At 36.3% G+C, this 17226-nt stretch overlaps 1 protein-coding gene across 3 annotated transcripts in view; it reads left to right on the top strand.

Annotated features, from left to right (window-relative positions):
- RERG (RAS like estrogen regulated growth inhibitor) overlaps positions 1 to 17226 on the top strand; it is a 146655-nt gene that overhangs the window by 106557 nt on the left and 22872 nt on the right. For all 3 annotated transcript variants that reach the window (XM_043441731.1, XM_043441732.1, XM_043441730.1), the window contains exon 3: positions 8031 to 8087. In XM_043441731.1, coding sequence (XP_043297666.1) covers positions 8031 to 8087 — 57 coding nt within the window. The remainder of the gene's footprint in view (positions 1 to 8030; positions 8088 to 17226) is intronic.

The following is a 17226-nucleotide window of genomic DNA, read 5'->3' as shown; positions in this document are numbered from 1 at the left end:
CACACTAGAGTACTGACTTGAGTACAGTAATAATATGGGGGTCAAATAATTTATCCAGATTTTAATTGTTTCCTCATTCATCTCTTTAAATATTTATTGAGCACATATTATGTATCAAGTAGTATTCCAGCCCCAGGAGACAAAAGGGAACAAGGCTTAATCTCTGACCTCAGATTATTCACAATTTGTAAGACATACAGGAATATAAGTGAATATTTTGTGAGGCAGTTGTGCACATTCTATAATCGAGAAGAAACAAATGACAATTTCACATCACCATGGGGAGTGATTATGGCTTGGGAAAGTCAAGGAAAACTTGAAAGAGGAAGTGGTCCTTCACTAGTTTCTATAAATAGAAATGCTCTGGTGAGCAGTAACTATCTATGGATTCATTGTTTTCTAAATACATATTTCAATATCCCTTTCTTTGATTTAGTTCCATTCTGGGTTACCTACATAATATGCTTACTAGCTTCTTTGGGCTTTCCAGGGTGCAAAATTTTTAAAAAGGAACAGCCTGAAATCATTTATGTGCTGTGCTGAGTTGCTTAGTCATGTCTGACTCTTTTGTGGCCCCGTGGACTGTAGCCTACCAGGCTCCTCTGTCTGTGGGGATTCTCCAGGCCAGAATACTGCAGTGGGTTGCCATGCCCTTTTCTAGGTGATCTTCCCAACCCAGGGATCGAACGCAAGTCTCCCATATTTCAGGCAGATTCTTTGCCATCAGACCCACCAGGGAAGCCCAAGAATACTGAAGTGGGTAGACTATCCCTTCTCCAGGGGATCTTCCCAGCCCAGGAATCAAACTGGGGTCTCCTGCATTGCAGGAGCATTCTTTACAAGCTGCGCTACCAGGGAAGCCCTGAAACCATTTACGGAACACTCAAAATAAGCGAGGATCTCCACATTGTATGTAAAATTGTAATAAATAGGCAGGTGGCAACGGGGGTGACAGAGGATGAGATGATTGGATGGCATCATTGACTCAATGGACATGAATTTCAGCAAACTCCAGGTGACAGTGAAGGACAGGGAAGCCTGGCATGCTGCAGTCCATGCTACAAAGAGTTGGACCCAACTGAATGACTGAACAAGAAAAATAACAACCAACCACATTCAAATGAAGCGACATATACCATGAAGATGATTGCATTGCCTCTGTGTTAGTACATCATGGATTATAGAATGAAAAGAGTGAGTCACTGCTTCATACGGAAGTAATAAAAGAAACCCAGGAACGTTCAGAAGCACGTGTCTAGAAACTCACTTTTTTCTAGAGACATTTCAAGCCTTTATTTTCACCACAGTTTTGATCCCTTTTTTTTGTCACAAAAGCAGTGTTAGGTAACTAAAGAATATATTTTCTTCAAAATGGAAACTGTATATAAAATACATACAACTTTCTCCCAGAAATTTTTCAAATTAAGAGTTTAGTAACAAAAGAGGAGGACGCCAATAAGACTTTCCAGTGGCAAATTCCTCATCTGTATTAAAAAAAAAAAAAGAAGCATCATCCACTGAATGAATGAGTGTGACACAATGAAAGAATGTGATTCCTGGTGTCAGACAGGAGTTGGCACATATTTCAGGAAGGAATGTAAATAATCTGAGCTTCAATTTCTTCTGTGAAGTACACACATACCTATATATAGGTGTATCTATATGCATAGTCACATACTATACTATATGTATCCCATGCTATGGAGCAATGAAGAGTAAAGATATACATGTAAAAATATAACACAGCACCAACCTGAGAGCACACGCTCAATAAACAAAACTTGATAACAATATGGACAAAAACTGCACTATTTTTTGACTATTTTCCCATTATAATCTTTATGATATTGTTTAGATTGATGTTGTGCTTAGTAGAGTGAGAAAACAATTCCCAAGTGATATTGAATTCTTTCATCCTTTTCCATTATTTTTCAAACACCTTACTTATTGTGATATCTTCCCTATAGATCATAAAATTCAAGCTGAAAGCAATTTAATATTGATTTTTGCCACCCATTTAATCTTGGTAATCACCATTTCTTCTCATTTTTGCTGGCCAAGTGGTTATATTGTAAGTAGTGTGATGAAGTGCAGAGGAGGAGGAAGAAAAGAGATGTTCTATCTTCTATGCATTACAATATTGAGAAGTTTCACATTTAGGATACTGTGTAAGCTTATTATAATGTCTTTTCATGGTTTTTAATCTTTTATATTCATTTAAACACTGAAAGAAATGGTTGCAAAATAGAAAAAATAATTCAGATAACAAGTGGTAAATATACTTACAACCCAGAATGGACTCTGATTGTGCTAATATTGCCCATATTTCTTTTCCTATAACAAAATTTTTAGTTTTTCACTGAATGATTAAAATTCTTTGTGAAATAATTGTTCTAAATTTAGTAGACTCTTGTAGAAAATCATTTAAAATTATTTAAAAGTTACCTTGTTTACAATTTGGAAGTAAATATATTTCTTAATGAAAGTCCTGCAGGTTACAAATAAAAACCACATACATCACTTAATATATATAATTCATAATAAGTTTTCATTATGATGTGAATAGACGAGATAATAAGCACCATTTTAGCATATATATGACGTCAAGGATTTTCGCTCAGTGTATTACCAAGATCAATGGCAAGTTCAAAAGTTATCCAAAATGGCAGGTGAAAATTAGTATTCCTTGAAGTATTCTCAATTGAAGCAGAAATTCTTTTCCTATCCTAAAATTCTGACCTAGCCATTTAAAACACTTTTCAGCTGAATTTTTTTCTTCAAACAATCAATTGCCCAGAATTCTATAAGCACATGGTAACTTTCCTATAATAAATGCTTATTGTTATATGCTGCTGAGTTTTGAAATATATTTGTTACATGGCAATTGCTAATTGATACAGAAAGGAAAGGTTTCATACAGGAGGTTATATTTGGGTTAGACTTTGAAGGATGATTGGGATTTCACTAGCTGGATAAAGACTTTCAAGGCAGCAATAACAATGTGATTAGAAGCATTAAGAGATGAATTTGTATGATGTTAGTTTAGTACAATCCATCTTATGGGGTGATGTAAGGAGTGCTATGAAAAGTGACTGAAATTCATATTACAGAGGAGATAAGTGTGAGGATCCTGGAGCTACAGCGTGATGCTCTTATCCTTATATTATTCTTGAGAAAGCCAGAGTTTGAAGAGGACAAGTAATTGGCAACTGCTTTAACTGAGAACACATTCAATACACATCCATAAAGAGATAAAAGTTCCTTTCAGACAAAAAGACTAGACTTTTAATAATAAAAATACATCTTTAAGAGAATATAGAAATGACAATGATCACAAATATTTAGGGGGTTGAGTATGCCTGAGTGTCTTATGAAACAACTATATCAGATACCTTGTTAATTAGGCTATTTCATGGTTGTATAAGTGAAAAATAATGATATAACAGGATTTTTTTTAAAGAATATGAGCTCAAAAAGTAACCTTTGAAAGTTCTTTCTGAATGTCTTTTGAGTATATCTCTTAACTATTTTTAGAGTGGAAGAATATCATGGGTGTTTTCATTTACTTTGAAAAGTTCACTTCTTTTTAAAAGCTAGTTTACATGTGTTTACATGTGTTCCCCATCCAGATCCCCACTCCCGCCTCCCTCTTCATCCCATCCCTCTGGGTCTTCCCAGTGGCTGATTCATGTCAATGTATGGCAAAAACCATGACAATATTGTAAAGTAATTAGCCTCCAATGAATACAAATAAATGGGGAAAAAAATAAAAGCTAATTTATTGCAAAGATTATATCTGGCCATTTTTCATTTAAAAATATTATTCTAATCCTTAAAGCTGGTACTTCTGATGTCTGCCTCATTGTGATAATGACATCAGGAATTATTTTGAATAACTGGCCCAGCCTTGTTAACCTTTAGAAATAGTTTGACTATTTTAATGTAGAAATTTTACCTGCTAGCTCTTGCTTTTAAACAGAATTTTTATCCTATTTATTTATTACCTTGATGTCACTTTTAGTAATATTTCTTTGGATCAAATTCTGCTTAGTGAATTTTCCATTTCATTGGAAACTAGTTTTCATTGATAATTATGAAATTTAGTGCCAGGAATTCCAAAAATAAACCACATGTAAAGAAGAATTACTCAAATAGGTTATAATTTAGGCAAAATGAGGAAAATGTTACTCTCTAAATTAGAGATTTTTTTACTTATTTAATGGAAAGGTATGTGTTTTCAAGGCAATGGGAAGAAAATAAGATATTTTATAATACAGAGACTTACTTGTAACTAATCAAATATGTCAAACCTTAAAACTTAGGGAAAAAAAACCATATGTCAGACTCTTAGTGGAAGTAATTGTTATCAATACCACCATTTTATATCAAAAGAAGACCTTTGCTTGGGATTGTTGGGATGGAAACCACAGGATATTTAAAAGATAATTAGATCAATTTTACAGTTTTAATAAACTTTAAGAAATGTAATTTGTATAAGCATCATAAAATAAACATTTCGGCTTGTATATTTACATGACATTTTAGAAAAACATTATAGCATGATTCTGCTATGAATTCTCTTGGGTTAATTTTTCTGCTTATTCTCTTGATGCCTGGTTATTACTTAACTATTAAGAAGAATGAATGGTGGGTTGATACATCTTTTTTCTTCTATTCAACAAGTATTAATATTTTTGTCTACATGTGCCAGACACTAGAAAATAGTGATGAACAAAGCAGATCCCATGCCTTCATGAAATATACATTCTAAAGAAGGAATCAAGTAAAATGATAACAATAATGATAATAACGAAGAAGCATTTTAGTCGTTTTAATTATTCATAGTAGTGATGAGGGTGGTGATGGTGGTGATGTTGATGGTAGATTTATGGAAGGGGAAGGCATGACTGAGGGAAATAATCTAATCAGCTTTGCTCGCTATTGCTCATTATACTTTAGCCATACTGGCTTGCTTAATATTCCTTGAGCATATCAAGTGCATATTCCTGTTTTAGGACCTTTGCAATGACTGTTCCCTCTTTTCGAAATACTATTCCTCCCACGTATATTCCCTCATCTCTTTCTTCTATCACCTTCTCAGCAAGAATTACCCTGGTTACCCAATCTTAAACAGCACCTCTCACACCTTCATCTCCCAATGTGGAGTCCCCCTTACCTTACTCTCCCTCTTTGATCCCTTATCACTTATCACCTCTAACAGACTATATAATTTTTTTTTTATCTGTCTCCTAGTAGAATATAAGCTTGGTATGTTAAAAAAATCTTTGTCTCAGTTGTTTACTGGATTATTTGTTGTTGTTGTTCGATCCCTAAGTCATGTCCAACTTCTTGGGACCTCCCCCCCTCCCCGGCTTTGGACTGCAGCACACCAGACTCCCCAGTCCTTCACTATCTCATGGAGTTTGCTCAGATTCATGTCCACTGAGTCGGTGATGCTATCTAACAATCTCGTCCTCTGTTGCCCTCTTCTCCTTTTGCCTATTGTGTGTTAAATGCCTGTCACGTGTTATGCAGGCCTCCCAGGTGGCTCAGTGGAAAGAATCCACCTGGCAATTCAGGAGACCTGGGAAATGGGGGTTCGATCCCTGGGTCAAGAAGACTCCCTAGAGAAGGAGATGGCAACCCACTCCAGTATTCTTGCCTGAAAAATTCCATGGACAGAGGAGCCTAGTGGGCTACAGTCCATAGGGTTGCAAAGAGTCAGACCTGACTAACTGAGAACACACACAATATGAAAATATATTTATAGAACCAAAAACTAAAATCATTCAAGAGCCATAGCACTTTAGAATCATTCTGCCTCTACCACTCTGCAGCTTCTAGAAGTATTTCCACAACTACGCAGGGCAGTAATAGATTCTTAGCTAAGATCTAGACATTTAAAAGTGATTTAGTTCTATTCAGTATACTAGGTTTCAAAAGGTAATGGCATGTCTAAAATATTTTAGAAAGATTTCTTTGAGAAATTATTAAAGTTTAAATGGTCTAGGAACCAGGGTACTTCAAACTTCAGTTGAATGAGAAATTTTGTTAATTTTAATAGCTTATGACTTAAAGATGCCAGATAAATGAATTTTGCTAGGTCACAAACTTTCAAGCTAAAACTCCATATTCCAACAAAAATGTGAAACGCTTTGAATACTGCAGGCAGTTATGTTTACTAATAGACAGTTGAAAAGCAGAAAAATTCTATCTAGAGCTTTCTACTTCTTACATGCAAAAAAAATTTTAAATGACTCAGTCTCAAGAGAGTGAATGGTGACAGACTCTGCAAATTGAAGATAAAACCACAAGTACATGCACTGTGGGAAGCACCCATAGGGTCAGTGGCCTTGCTACTTTTGGCACTGCAAATATTTTGGCTCAAATCCAGCCTCACACTCTGTAATTAGAAAGAGCATTGCAGCTTTCGGTCTACAGCCAAGCCACGTATCCTTGTGGTCTGTCTCATGAAGTTTTCATTGCTATTTGCACTGCAGTCTCTCATATAGGCCACCGTGGTAGGGAGTATATACCTCTGTTGATTTTAACAGAGGCAGTAGGAAGAGGAAAGATTGACAGTGCCTTTCAGTTAAATAGTCTTATTTCTCCAAAGAGTATCTTTAGAATACCACATACAGGGCATTTCAGTAAAAATAAAACTACCCTAATAGATATTTTTAAAATAACATAATTTCAATAAACACTGATTCTTTAGTTAGGGTCAGTGAGATCCCAGGAAGACCATGAGGGTATTCAAAGAGTTAGTGAGCCTGCTGAAATTATATACTAGACTGTGTGTATATACATATTTCCAGGGAAAGAATCCAAAGCTTTCATTCTATTTTTAAAGTATCAGTGATGCTCTCCTCCAAAAAAAAAACTTTTTTTTTGGTAGATTAAAAACCATTGTTTTCAACTATAATACAAGTCTAAGAAAATGTCTAGCATTTGTCACATCAGTTTTTTAAGGACAATAGAATCCACTTTTTTTCAGCATCACTCTTTGTCTGACTCATCTTCTAGTTAAGTATTAGCCAGATAGCCTTGGCCTTAAAACCAGTTTTAGACAATGAAGAAATTACAGGTTTTGGAAATAGCCTTTTTGGAGTCACATCCTGGCTCAGCCACTAACTGGCTAGATGAGCTTAGTTAAGTGAGTTAACCTCTCAGAGCCTCAGTTTCCTTATCTGAAAAATGGGGTCAATCCTAGTACTTGCCTCACAGGGATGAAGTCCTGGTCGAGGAGATCATGGAAGTAGGGTGCTTCGCATAATTCCAGATTCTGATTCTTTCTACAACTACCTCATCAGCTTTACTTTTGATGTGCTTTAATGACTCACTAATAAAATCCTTAATTTTGAATATTTTTATAATACAAATGGGGCTTCCCTGGTGGCTCAGTGGTAAAGAATCTGCCTGCAATGCAGGAGATCCAGGTTCAATCCCTGGGTCAGAGCTCAGAGCCCCTGGAGGAAGGCATGGCAACCCACTCTAGTACTGTTGCCTAGAGAATCCCAGGGACAGAGGAGCCTGGCGCGGGACAGTCCATAGGGTCGCATAAAGAGTCAGACATAACTGAAGCGATTAAGCAGCAGCAGCAGCATAATACAAATATCTTTTCATTACAGTAAAAATAATCACCTTTTCACTGACCTGTATCAATCATTATCAGTATTCAAACTTTAGACACCAGCATTGTGATGCTTTATGGTTGAATTCATTGTTTTGCTAGAAATTGAGTATGTGTGCGTTTTCACATTGTGATGTTTTCAATTCCAGGATTCAAGGGAAAAAATCTAAACTGTTCATTAAGGTAAAACAAACTGTGAAAACATTATACCAATTTTTAGACCACAATATGAAATTTTAAAATATTTGAATAAACATAAATAAATATATTGAGTTTATTTGCCAAGGAACCATAAAACGCATATAGTTTTATGGGCTAGTCCTCTTTCTGGAGGAGGGTTAAAAGCTGTTAAGAAAATTAACAAATTTGATTAAAATGTTGTTCTTTTTTCCCACAGCTCTTGTAGTGAGATTTTTGACCAAACGGTTCATCTGGGAATATGATCCCACCCTCGGTAGGTCAAATTTTATTTCATCCTCCTCTCCAATCAAAGTTTTGACCTAAAAGAGAAAATGATGTTTTCTGTTGCAACATTTTTAAGCGTCTTGCAGCTGTTTGAGAAGTGCTTTATCAAGTCACGCAAAGGGCCCTGTAAGAAGATGGATGTGTGTTGTACGCTGTCTGTGCTTAGAACTCTGCAGGATTTTAATGCATAGATGAAGAAATCTGGTCAAACCTGAGACAAGAAGGAAGTGGGTACAATGTGATGCTCTTCCATCAGGAAATGTAGCATCATTCTAGTGGGAGAAAGAGGATGCAATGGATATGGCTAATTGGGTCTGGGAGAGAAGGGATGGGGAGAAGAGACTAATAGTAATATAAAGCTTGTGAATTCTCATTTTGGTAAAATGTATAAATAAACCATGTTTTTCCCTCCTCTTCTCTCCAATGAATCTGATTTAAGCCTATTTAAAATATAATAAAGAAGCAAAAGTTGATATCTGTACATCTTGAAAGTAGCAATAATATTGATGGATGAAGTATTCATCAACTGTATTTTTTGTAGTCCAGAGCAGAGTCCTTATTGGTTCTCTTATTTAGTTCTCATCTTCAAAATAACACTGAAAATCCATGGGTTTCAAATTGAGCTAAAGTTTGACTCTGAATTAAGCCTTTGAGTTTTTGTTTGTTATGATTTGGGACCCTAGTTGGTTTTGTAAAGGTCAACATCGTTGAAATCCAGAGGCAGTAGGAAAGGCATACATCATTTTATTACCAAGCACAGTGTCCCAGACCAAGCTGGCCTTATGCAGAATGATGAAATGGGCAAAGATGTTTCCCAGTTTCTTTTCTGTTTTTGTGTTTGTTACTACAAGTTTACACCATCCAGCTTCAAAGGGGGCTTTCTTTGCCCTTGTGAGCTCCTTTCATTGCTTTCACTCATTCATCCCACAAATATGTATTAAATGCCTCCTATGAGTTAAATGATTCTAGATGCTGAAGATAAACCAATAGGCAGAAGGAGAAAGCATGGGCTTTGTTAAACTTACAGTTTAGTGAAGAGAGAAGAGTCAGTAAACAAATCGATGTCAAACAGTGATAAGCACCATGAAGGGAAACTGAACAGGAGAGGGGATAGAGAGTGATCTTATATTTTACCTAATTTCTAACTTTTTAATCTATAGAATTTATTGTAGTGAGAAGTACAAGGTGAAGAGGCAACATTTTCCCCAAAGAATTGACCAACTGTCCTCCTATGACTTACTAAATTATATCCACCTTTCCCCACTGCTTTCAATGCTGCCTTTTATTTTTTTTCCCATTTATTTTTATTAGTTGGAGGCTAATTACTTTACAATATTGTAGTGGTTTTTGTCATACATTGACATGAATCAGCCATGGATTTACATGTATTCCCCATCCCGATCCCCTCTCCCACCTCCCTCTCCACCCCATCCCTCTGGGTCTTCCCAGCGCACCAGCCCCGAGCACTTGTCTCATGCATCCAACCTGGGCTGGTGATCTGTTTCACCCTTGATAATATACATGTTTCGATGCTGTTCTCTCAGAACATCCCACCCTCGCCTTCTCCCACAGAGTCCAAAAGTCTGTTCTGTACATCTGTGTCTCTTTTTCTGCTTTGCATATAAGGTTATCGTTACCATCTTTCTAAATTCTATACATATGCGTTAGTATACTGTATTGGTGTTTATCTTTCTGGCTTACTTCACTCTGTATAATGGGCTCCAGTTTCATCCATCTCATTAGAACTGATTCAAATGAATTCTTTTTCATGGCTGAGTAACATTCCATGGTGTATATGTACCACAGCTTCCTTATCCATTCGTCTGCTGATGGGCATCTAGGTTACTTCCATGTCCTGGCTATTATAAACAGTGCTGAGATGAACATTGGGGTGCACGTGTCTCTTTCAGATCTGGTTTCCTCGGTGTGTATGCCCAGGAGTGGGATTGCTGGGTCATATGGCAGTTCTATTTCCAGTTTTTTAAGAAACCTCCACTCAATGCTGCCTTTTAAAAATACATGGAATCATGTACACAAGGATGCAATTCTAGATTTGCTTTTCACATCCAATGCCAGTACCACACTCTTTTGATAATTGTATGTTCCTTAGGACATGTTGATACTCTGTAGAGAAAGCCTTTCTTCTTTACTTTTTAACAAAATTATCTGGACTCCTATCTCTAGTTTATTCTTCCAGGTCAATTTTTAAAACTATATCATAGCATGAAATAATTTTGATTGGAATTGCATTAAAATTATACATTCCTTTGAGAAGATTCACAGCTTTATGATATTCATTCTTTTAATCTAAGAAAATAGCATGTCTCTACATTTATTAGTCTTCTCTGGTTTTGCTTTTAAATAAAAGGTTTTTCAACATCAATAATTTTTGAAATGTTTTTAATATAGCCACAGTTTAAGCTTAAGATGATATATTTGTATCTAAAACATTGTAGTTGGTTTGAAAAAAATCAGTATCTATTGTTTACCCCATCTATGTAAATGCTTACTCCCCTCTTATAATTTAATTACTTATATAAAAATAAGCTTTATAAAGATTATAGCCCCTGAGAACCTTAATGATTTATGGGAGTTTAATAGAAAAATACTAATTTTATTTATCTATACCGGTACAACTCAACAAAAGATAAAGCTTCTAAAAGATGATCTTAAAAATTTTTGAATACTGTCTGAGATTTGTTCCAGTAACTAATGTTGCTTTTTAATTAGTCTTAGGTCAACCATTTTCCCTTTGGTTTTATTCCTTCTGAAAAACAAATGCTATTAATAGAAATCTCCTGCACCAGTTATTTGTACCATGGGCTTCCTTCACTATGAATAATGAAACTTTATTGAGTGACCTTGTACTGTTCTGCTCCACAAGAATTGCAGCTGCTAGGCAACAAGGGGGCTCATCTGACTTCAGGCGTATCAGATAGATGACTCACTCCCAGGTGAGGCTTTCATTCAGTCACCCTGGAAACTGGATGTGTGTGTGTGTACACTCATATATAAGAAGTCACTAATGTTCTAGCCTAGAGGAGTTCCAATCCATTTGATTCAAGATGAACCAAGCATTTCCTGGGCATGCATGCATGTGTGCTATTTTGCATGTGTCATGTCCTACTCTTTTCAATGTTATGGACTGTAGGCTGCTAGGTTCCTCTGTTCATGAGATTTCCCAGGGAAGAATACTGGAGTGGGTTGCCATGCCCTCCTCCAGGGGATCTTACAGACCCAGGGATCAAACCTGAGTCTCTTGTATCTCCTGCATAGGCAGGCAGGTTCTCTACCATTATTGCCACCTGGAAAGCCCTTCCTGGGCATAACTTCATAATATTAGAGAGTTTCAAGACCGCCACCCAAAAGGAAAGCTATCTTTGAAAGCAAAGTAGCTTATTTGTAAAAAACAGTTTTGAATTCTGTATCATAAGCCGTCCTCAAAAACATGGTGCTGTTTTTCAACCTGTAACAGAATTTTTACTCCATGAGGAACTGAAGACTGTGAACATCCTTCAGCATATTAACAGCCCTGGAATATCTATTGCTCTGAGATAATTCTGTAAAGAAATTGTTTGCTAGTATAAGCACAAGTGATTTTGAAACTTTTAGATTTTGGTGTTTTTTTTTTTTTAAGGAGAGGAACTCTCATAGGAATTCCAATTACAGATGGAGGGCTCAGAAGGTGAGGGAGAATTAAAAATTCTAGTGGCACTTCCATTTTCGTATAAGAAGGAACTATTGTTAACATCCACGTGTTTTGAAGGATATAATCTAAGGGGAAAAAAATCAGTCCTTGACTTTGGACAATGTTATTTTTCCTTAAATTTTTCTCATTTCACCATGGACCAGTGAAATCTTTGTCAGAGGTCAGAAGTGGTCTGTGAATTGCATTTAGAAACTACTCATTCCCAGATGGTGCTAAAGAATCCACCTGCCAGCTCAGGAGACGCCAGAGACTCCGATTTGATCCCTGCATTGGGAAGATCCCCTGGAGAAGGAAATGTCAACTCACTCCAGCATTCTGACCTGGGAAATCCCATAGACAGAGAAGAAGAGTCAGACATGACTAAGCACATACGCACACACACAGACACGCAGACACACAGACACGCAGACACACAGACACACATACACTGAAGCCTGTAGAATTTGGGACTGGACCATCTAACCAAGACAACTCCCTGCATGATGGAAGTGGCAGCAGTTTCCTGGGTGCGGAACAGCTTCCGTGTCCCGTTTAGATTCCAAAAAAAGCCTGAGTCTCTACCTCTCAGAGTCATACTACCTTCAGAAAATGCTGATCGTGGTAGAGAATACAGACGAAGACTTAGATCGTTTACAGTTGTGGTGCGTTTGTGTGCTTGTGGGTGCGTGCACCCCTGTGTGTGTTGGGGGCAGTTGGAGAGAGAGAGGGAAACTATTACTCCTTAGGAGACACTGCACTCTGTTTGAATGGATTAAGGCAACACAAATGAAAGTAGGAAGTGGGAGACATATTGGACCCACTGGTGCTCTGATTTTGTGACTGGTTCTCCCTACCTGAATTACAGTTCCCTCTGATTGGAAAAACTCATACTAAGAAAGAGACACACTCAGAACAAATTGTCTCAACTGGACACTAAAACAGAGGTGCTTAGCCAACTCACAGAACTGGTTCATATTGGCACAGCAAGGAACTTTGAGATTGTTGTTTGGCAATTAAGAAAACAAGTCCAACAAAGTCAGTTTATCCAAGATTACATGGCTATTTTGTGGTTAGATCAGCAATAGAACTCCAGTTAGTACAATTCCCACTCTAGCACAAATCAACATTACTAACTGTTGTTGCACTAGCCAAATGTCCATATTAATATGCTGAAATTTGCAAAAGAGCTAAATTAGTAAAAGGATTAATGGTACGAAACATTCCTCTGAGCATCAATTTCTCTTAGTATGCAAAATATACTTCAGTTTATAAAATGATATGGAATACAGGTTTTCAATCATGTATCTCTCATATACAGTGAACTTGAGATACATATTTAATATGCCTAATTCCATCTTGGACTTCCCTGGTGGCTCAGTCAGTAAAGAATCCACCTGCAATGCAGGAGACTGCCTGCAAAGCAGGAGACCCAGATTCAATCCCTGCATCAGGAAGATCCCCTGGAGGAGAAAATGGCAACCTACTCCAGTATTCTTGCCTGGAGAATCCCATGGAAAGAGGAGCCTGGCAGGCTACAGTCCAGGGGTCACAAAAAATCAATCACAACTAAATTACTACCACCAGCAGCAGCACAATTCCATCGTGAAACAAATGTTGATCTTGTTGTTCAGTCACCAAGTAGTGTCCGACTCTGCAACCCCATGGACACCAGTCTTCCCTGTCCCTCACCATCTCCTGGAGTTTACCCAAGTTCATGTCCACTGAATTGGTGATGCCAACTATTGATCTTACAGTATCCAATATTTGGTTCATTTTGAAGTATCTCTTAAACAATCATCCCCTTACCCATCAAGAAAAAAGACTAAAATGATCATTTTTTTGTGAGTATGAATGAAAAGTATTTCCATTCTCCATTTTTTCTTAACTTCCTTAACAAAAACTTACATATTTTTTCTTAACTTCCAGAATGAATAGTAGAGTTTCATTCCATTCTAACAGTACTTAGTGCATTTTTTTAGAATTATCCTCGGAAAAGCTAGCACACCAATGTACATTTTGCCTCTGTAAGCACTATTTCCACTGTTTTACATGTAGCCATGAGTTCCTAATGAGAGAGAGAGAAGGGACTTAAAGAAAATATTCTTCCAATGGCGTGAAACCAGTGTTCAGCTTAGATGAAATCATTGCTGCCTCCCGCTGCTGTCTGTGGCCGACATTCCCTCATTTCCTGCCTTTCATCGTTTTCATTTCAGTTAACAAACAGCCAAAGAATCACACAACTTCATACCGTTTTCTTTATATTTTATTTCCCCCCTACTGTGGCCTTCTGTGGTTGAAATACATATTCTATTTAGCATGGAGGCAACTCAGAAAAATGTCCCTGTTTGTCAGACAACTTGTGGTGCAAAGAGATGGACTAAAGCCCAGAACTCTGTTTTCCAGGCTCCAGGGCTGATGCCAGTCCTTTAAGAGGGAAAGCAGCGCAAAGGTCACGGCAGAACAGTGGAGAGAGAAACCAAAAGGGCGTGGACCCTAGCTTGTGCAGGGCCCTCTGGGCTTCTCCTCTTCAGACTGGAGCCCAGGAGATGAAAAGGAAATAATTGACAGATCACTTAGAAATGAGTAGTGGCTGTCAATGGTATTTTAGAGCATTTAATTATATAAAACAATCATCTCCCATTTAACATAACAGAGAGGAATGGAATGATCTAGAATTGAGAATCATACATACCCTATAAGGATTACGTATTACAGGAGAATGATGATAATGTAAAATACACTTATTAAGATAGATTGAACATAATCTCCTTGTCATTTTTTTAAAATTGACAAATAGTGACTTACAAAGTTATATTAGTTTCAGGTGTACAACATAGTGATTTGATATATTATAGATTACACACTATATAAAGTTATTATAAAATATTGGTTATTGTCTCTGTGCTGTACAGTTATTTCTAATAGCCAAAATAAAGAAGCAACCTAAATGTCCACTGACAGATGAATGGATAAAGAAGATGTGAGATATATACATATATACATTGCAGGCAATGGAATATTGCTCAGCCATGAAAAATGAATTGAATCTTGCCATTTGCCACAACATCGATGGACCTACTTAGTGAAATAAGTTAGATAGAGACAAATACTATCACTTACATGTGGAGTCTAAAAAAAATAAAACAAACATGACCTCATTTTAAACTTTTATTTTTCAGAAAATACATCTGCAATGTGTGCTGCCTTTGTGAGTGGTTATCACATAGGACTGATGGCTAGGTTACACTGCTCAGCTAAGCTTCCTTCCTGTGGTTTGTATTTTGAGTAGGAGATTTGATTTACAGCAAAGTAACATAAAACTGTGGTCAAGAAAGAACTGTAAGATAGTTGCTGGAGAAATGAAAGAAACATGAGATAGATAGATAATAGATAATAGGTAGGTAGACAGATTATAGGAAAAAATAAAAGCAACAGCTTACCAGTTACCCTGGTAGGGAAGAAATTTCTAGGTTTATTTAGTTGATTGACTGGTTAGTAACTTGAGTACTTCAGGGCAAATAATTGAGTTAATACTTAAGTCAACATGCTGCTCTATTCCTAGCACCATGTCATGTGTATGTGAAGGCTTTCTATTTCTTCACTTTATTTTTCCTGCACCCCCTATTCTGACACCGTTGCCTTACTCTATGAGGCATATAATCTAATGCGGTTGATACTTAGCACAGTGCTTCAAAGTCTAAATTCCCAAAGCCAGTCTTCTGTGCTCCAGTCGTAACTGTACCATTTACCACTTAACATCTGTGTGACCTTCAGCAACTTATTAGACATTGCTGTACCTCAGTTTCTTCACATACAATAGATCTGATAGTATTACATACTTCATGAAATATTTGTAAGAAATAAATAAGTTAACATGAGTAAGGCATTTAGAATAATTTGTGTTCAAAGGGTAAGCAGTATGTGTTAGTTATTACATATTTTTTGAAAAAAATTCTATATATACACATATTTTAAATTTGTATACATTTTATCATGCTATAGATCTACCTATGGAGGTACTCAAGTGATTTTTATTTAGTTCTTTAATTTGTTAATTGCACTGATAGTTATAAACACTTTGTATTCCCGAAATAAACTCTACTATTTTATGGTGTATTTTTCTTATTATACTGTTGGATTCAACTGGATATTACTTTTTTAGAATTTTTGAATCTGTGTTCAAAAATGAACCTACATTTTTATTTTCTTTTTCTCTTCTTATTAGTTTTCTAATATTTCTTTTGGAATTCATGTAGTGGGTAGCTATCCTTTTTTTTTTTTTTACCCCTAGAACAACTTGTTTAATATTTAATAGAAATCTATAAAGCCAATTAGGTAGTCATTTTTTCTCATAAGAAATCTACAGTTAACATTTAAATTTCACAGGCTATTGACCTAGTTAAGTGTCTTATTTCTCATTGTACCAATCTGTGCATTTTTTCCTCAAAGAATTAATCAGGCTTTAAAATTTGTTTGGTATACAGTTCACAACATTATTTCTATTTCACCAGGATGTGTAATTACTTCCTGTTTTATGCTTATTTTTGTTTGATTGCGCCTTCTCTCTTAATTTACTAGTTAGTTTTCTCTGCTCTTTACCTCTCCCCACCCTACTTTTAAATTTTTCAAGTGCCATGCTTTGCTTTTGTTAACCTTATCTAATTTTTTCTGCCATTTTCTCTTTTACTTTTCTCATATCTTCTTGGATTTGCTTTGTTTTCCTCTTCTAATCGTTGAGTTGAATAATTTGTTCACTTTTTTCTGTTCTAAATACCTTTTTATTATATCATCATTTGGAATAATGCAAGTACATTAACTCCCTCAAACCTGCTTCTGGTCTCTAGCCTCATCTCCACCCTGATATTTTGGTGTTATCTAGACTTGTGGTTCTGAATTGCTTCTGGTATAGTTTTGTTGCTTTCGTGATTCCTTTAGGATCTTGAATTCTGTTTTGCTGATGAGAAGTCCAGTGTCAGTCTGAGTCACACGCTTTTGTATGTGATGGACTTTTTTTCCTTTAGATCTTTAAAAATTTTCCTCTTTGTCATTGATATCTTTACATTTTGTTGTAATAGGTTGAAATTGGGGCTTTTCCCTTGTGTCCTGTCAGTCCTTTTTAAAAACTTTTATTTATTGAAGTATAGTCGATTTTCAATGTTGTGTTAATTTCTGCTGTCTGGCAAAGTGATTCAGTTATACATATGTAAACATTCTTTTCCATATTCTTTTCCCATTATGGTTTATCACAGAATGTTGACTATAGTTCCCTGTGCTATACAGTAGAACCCTGTTGTTTATCTGTTCTATACTAATAGTCCTTTTAATGTGAAGTCATTCAATGGCTCTAGTCCTGGGAAATTCTCTGTTACTACAGCCTCAGCTTCAACTATTTTCCACTCTTCTATGTATTTTAGTCTCTCTTCGAGGCTCATTTTATAGG

The sequence above is a fragment of the Cervus canadensis genome, chromosome 21 (genome assembly GCF_019320065.1).
Source record: "Cervus canadensis isolate Bull #8, Minnesota chromosome 21, ASM1932006v1, whole genome shotgun sequence".
Taxonomy (NCBI): domain Eukaryota; kingdom Metazoa; phylum Chordata; class Mammalia; order Artiodactyla; family Cervidae; genus Cervus; species Cervus canadensis.
This window is presented reverse-complemented; position numbering and strand designations above follow the sequence as displayed.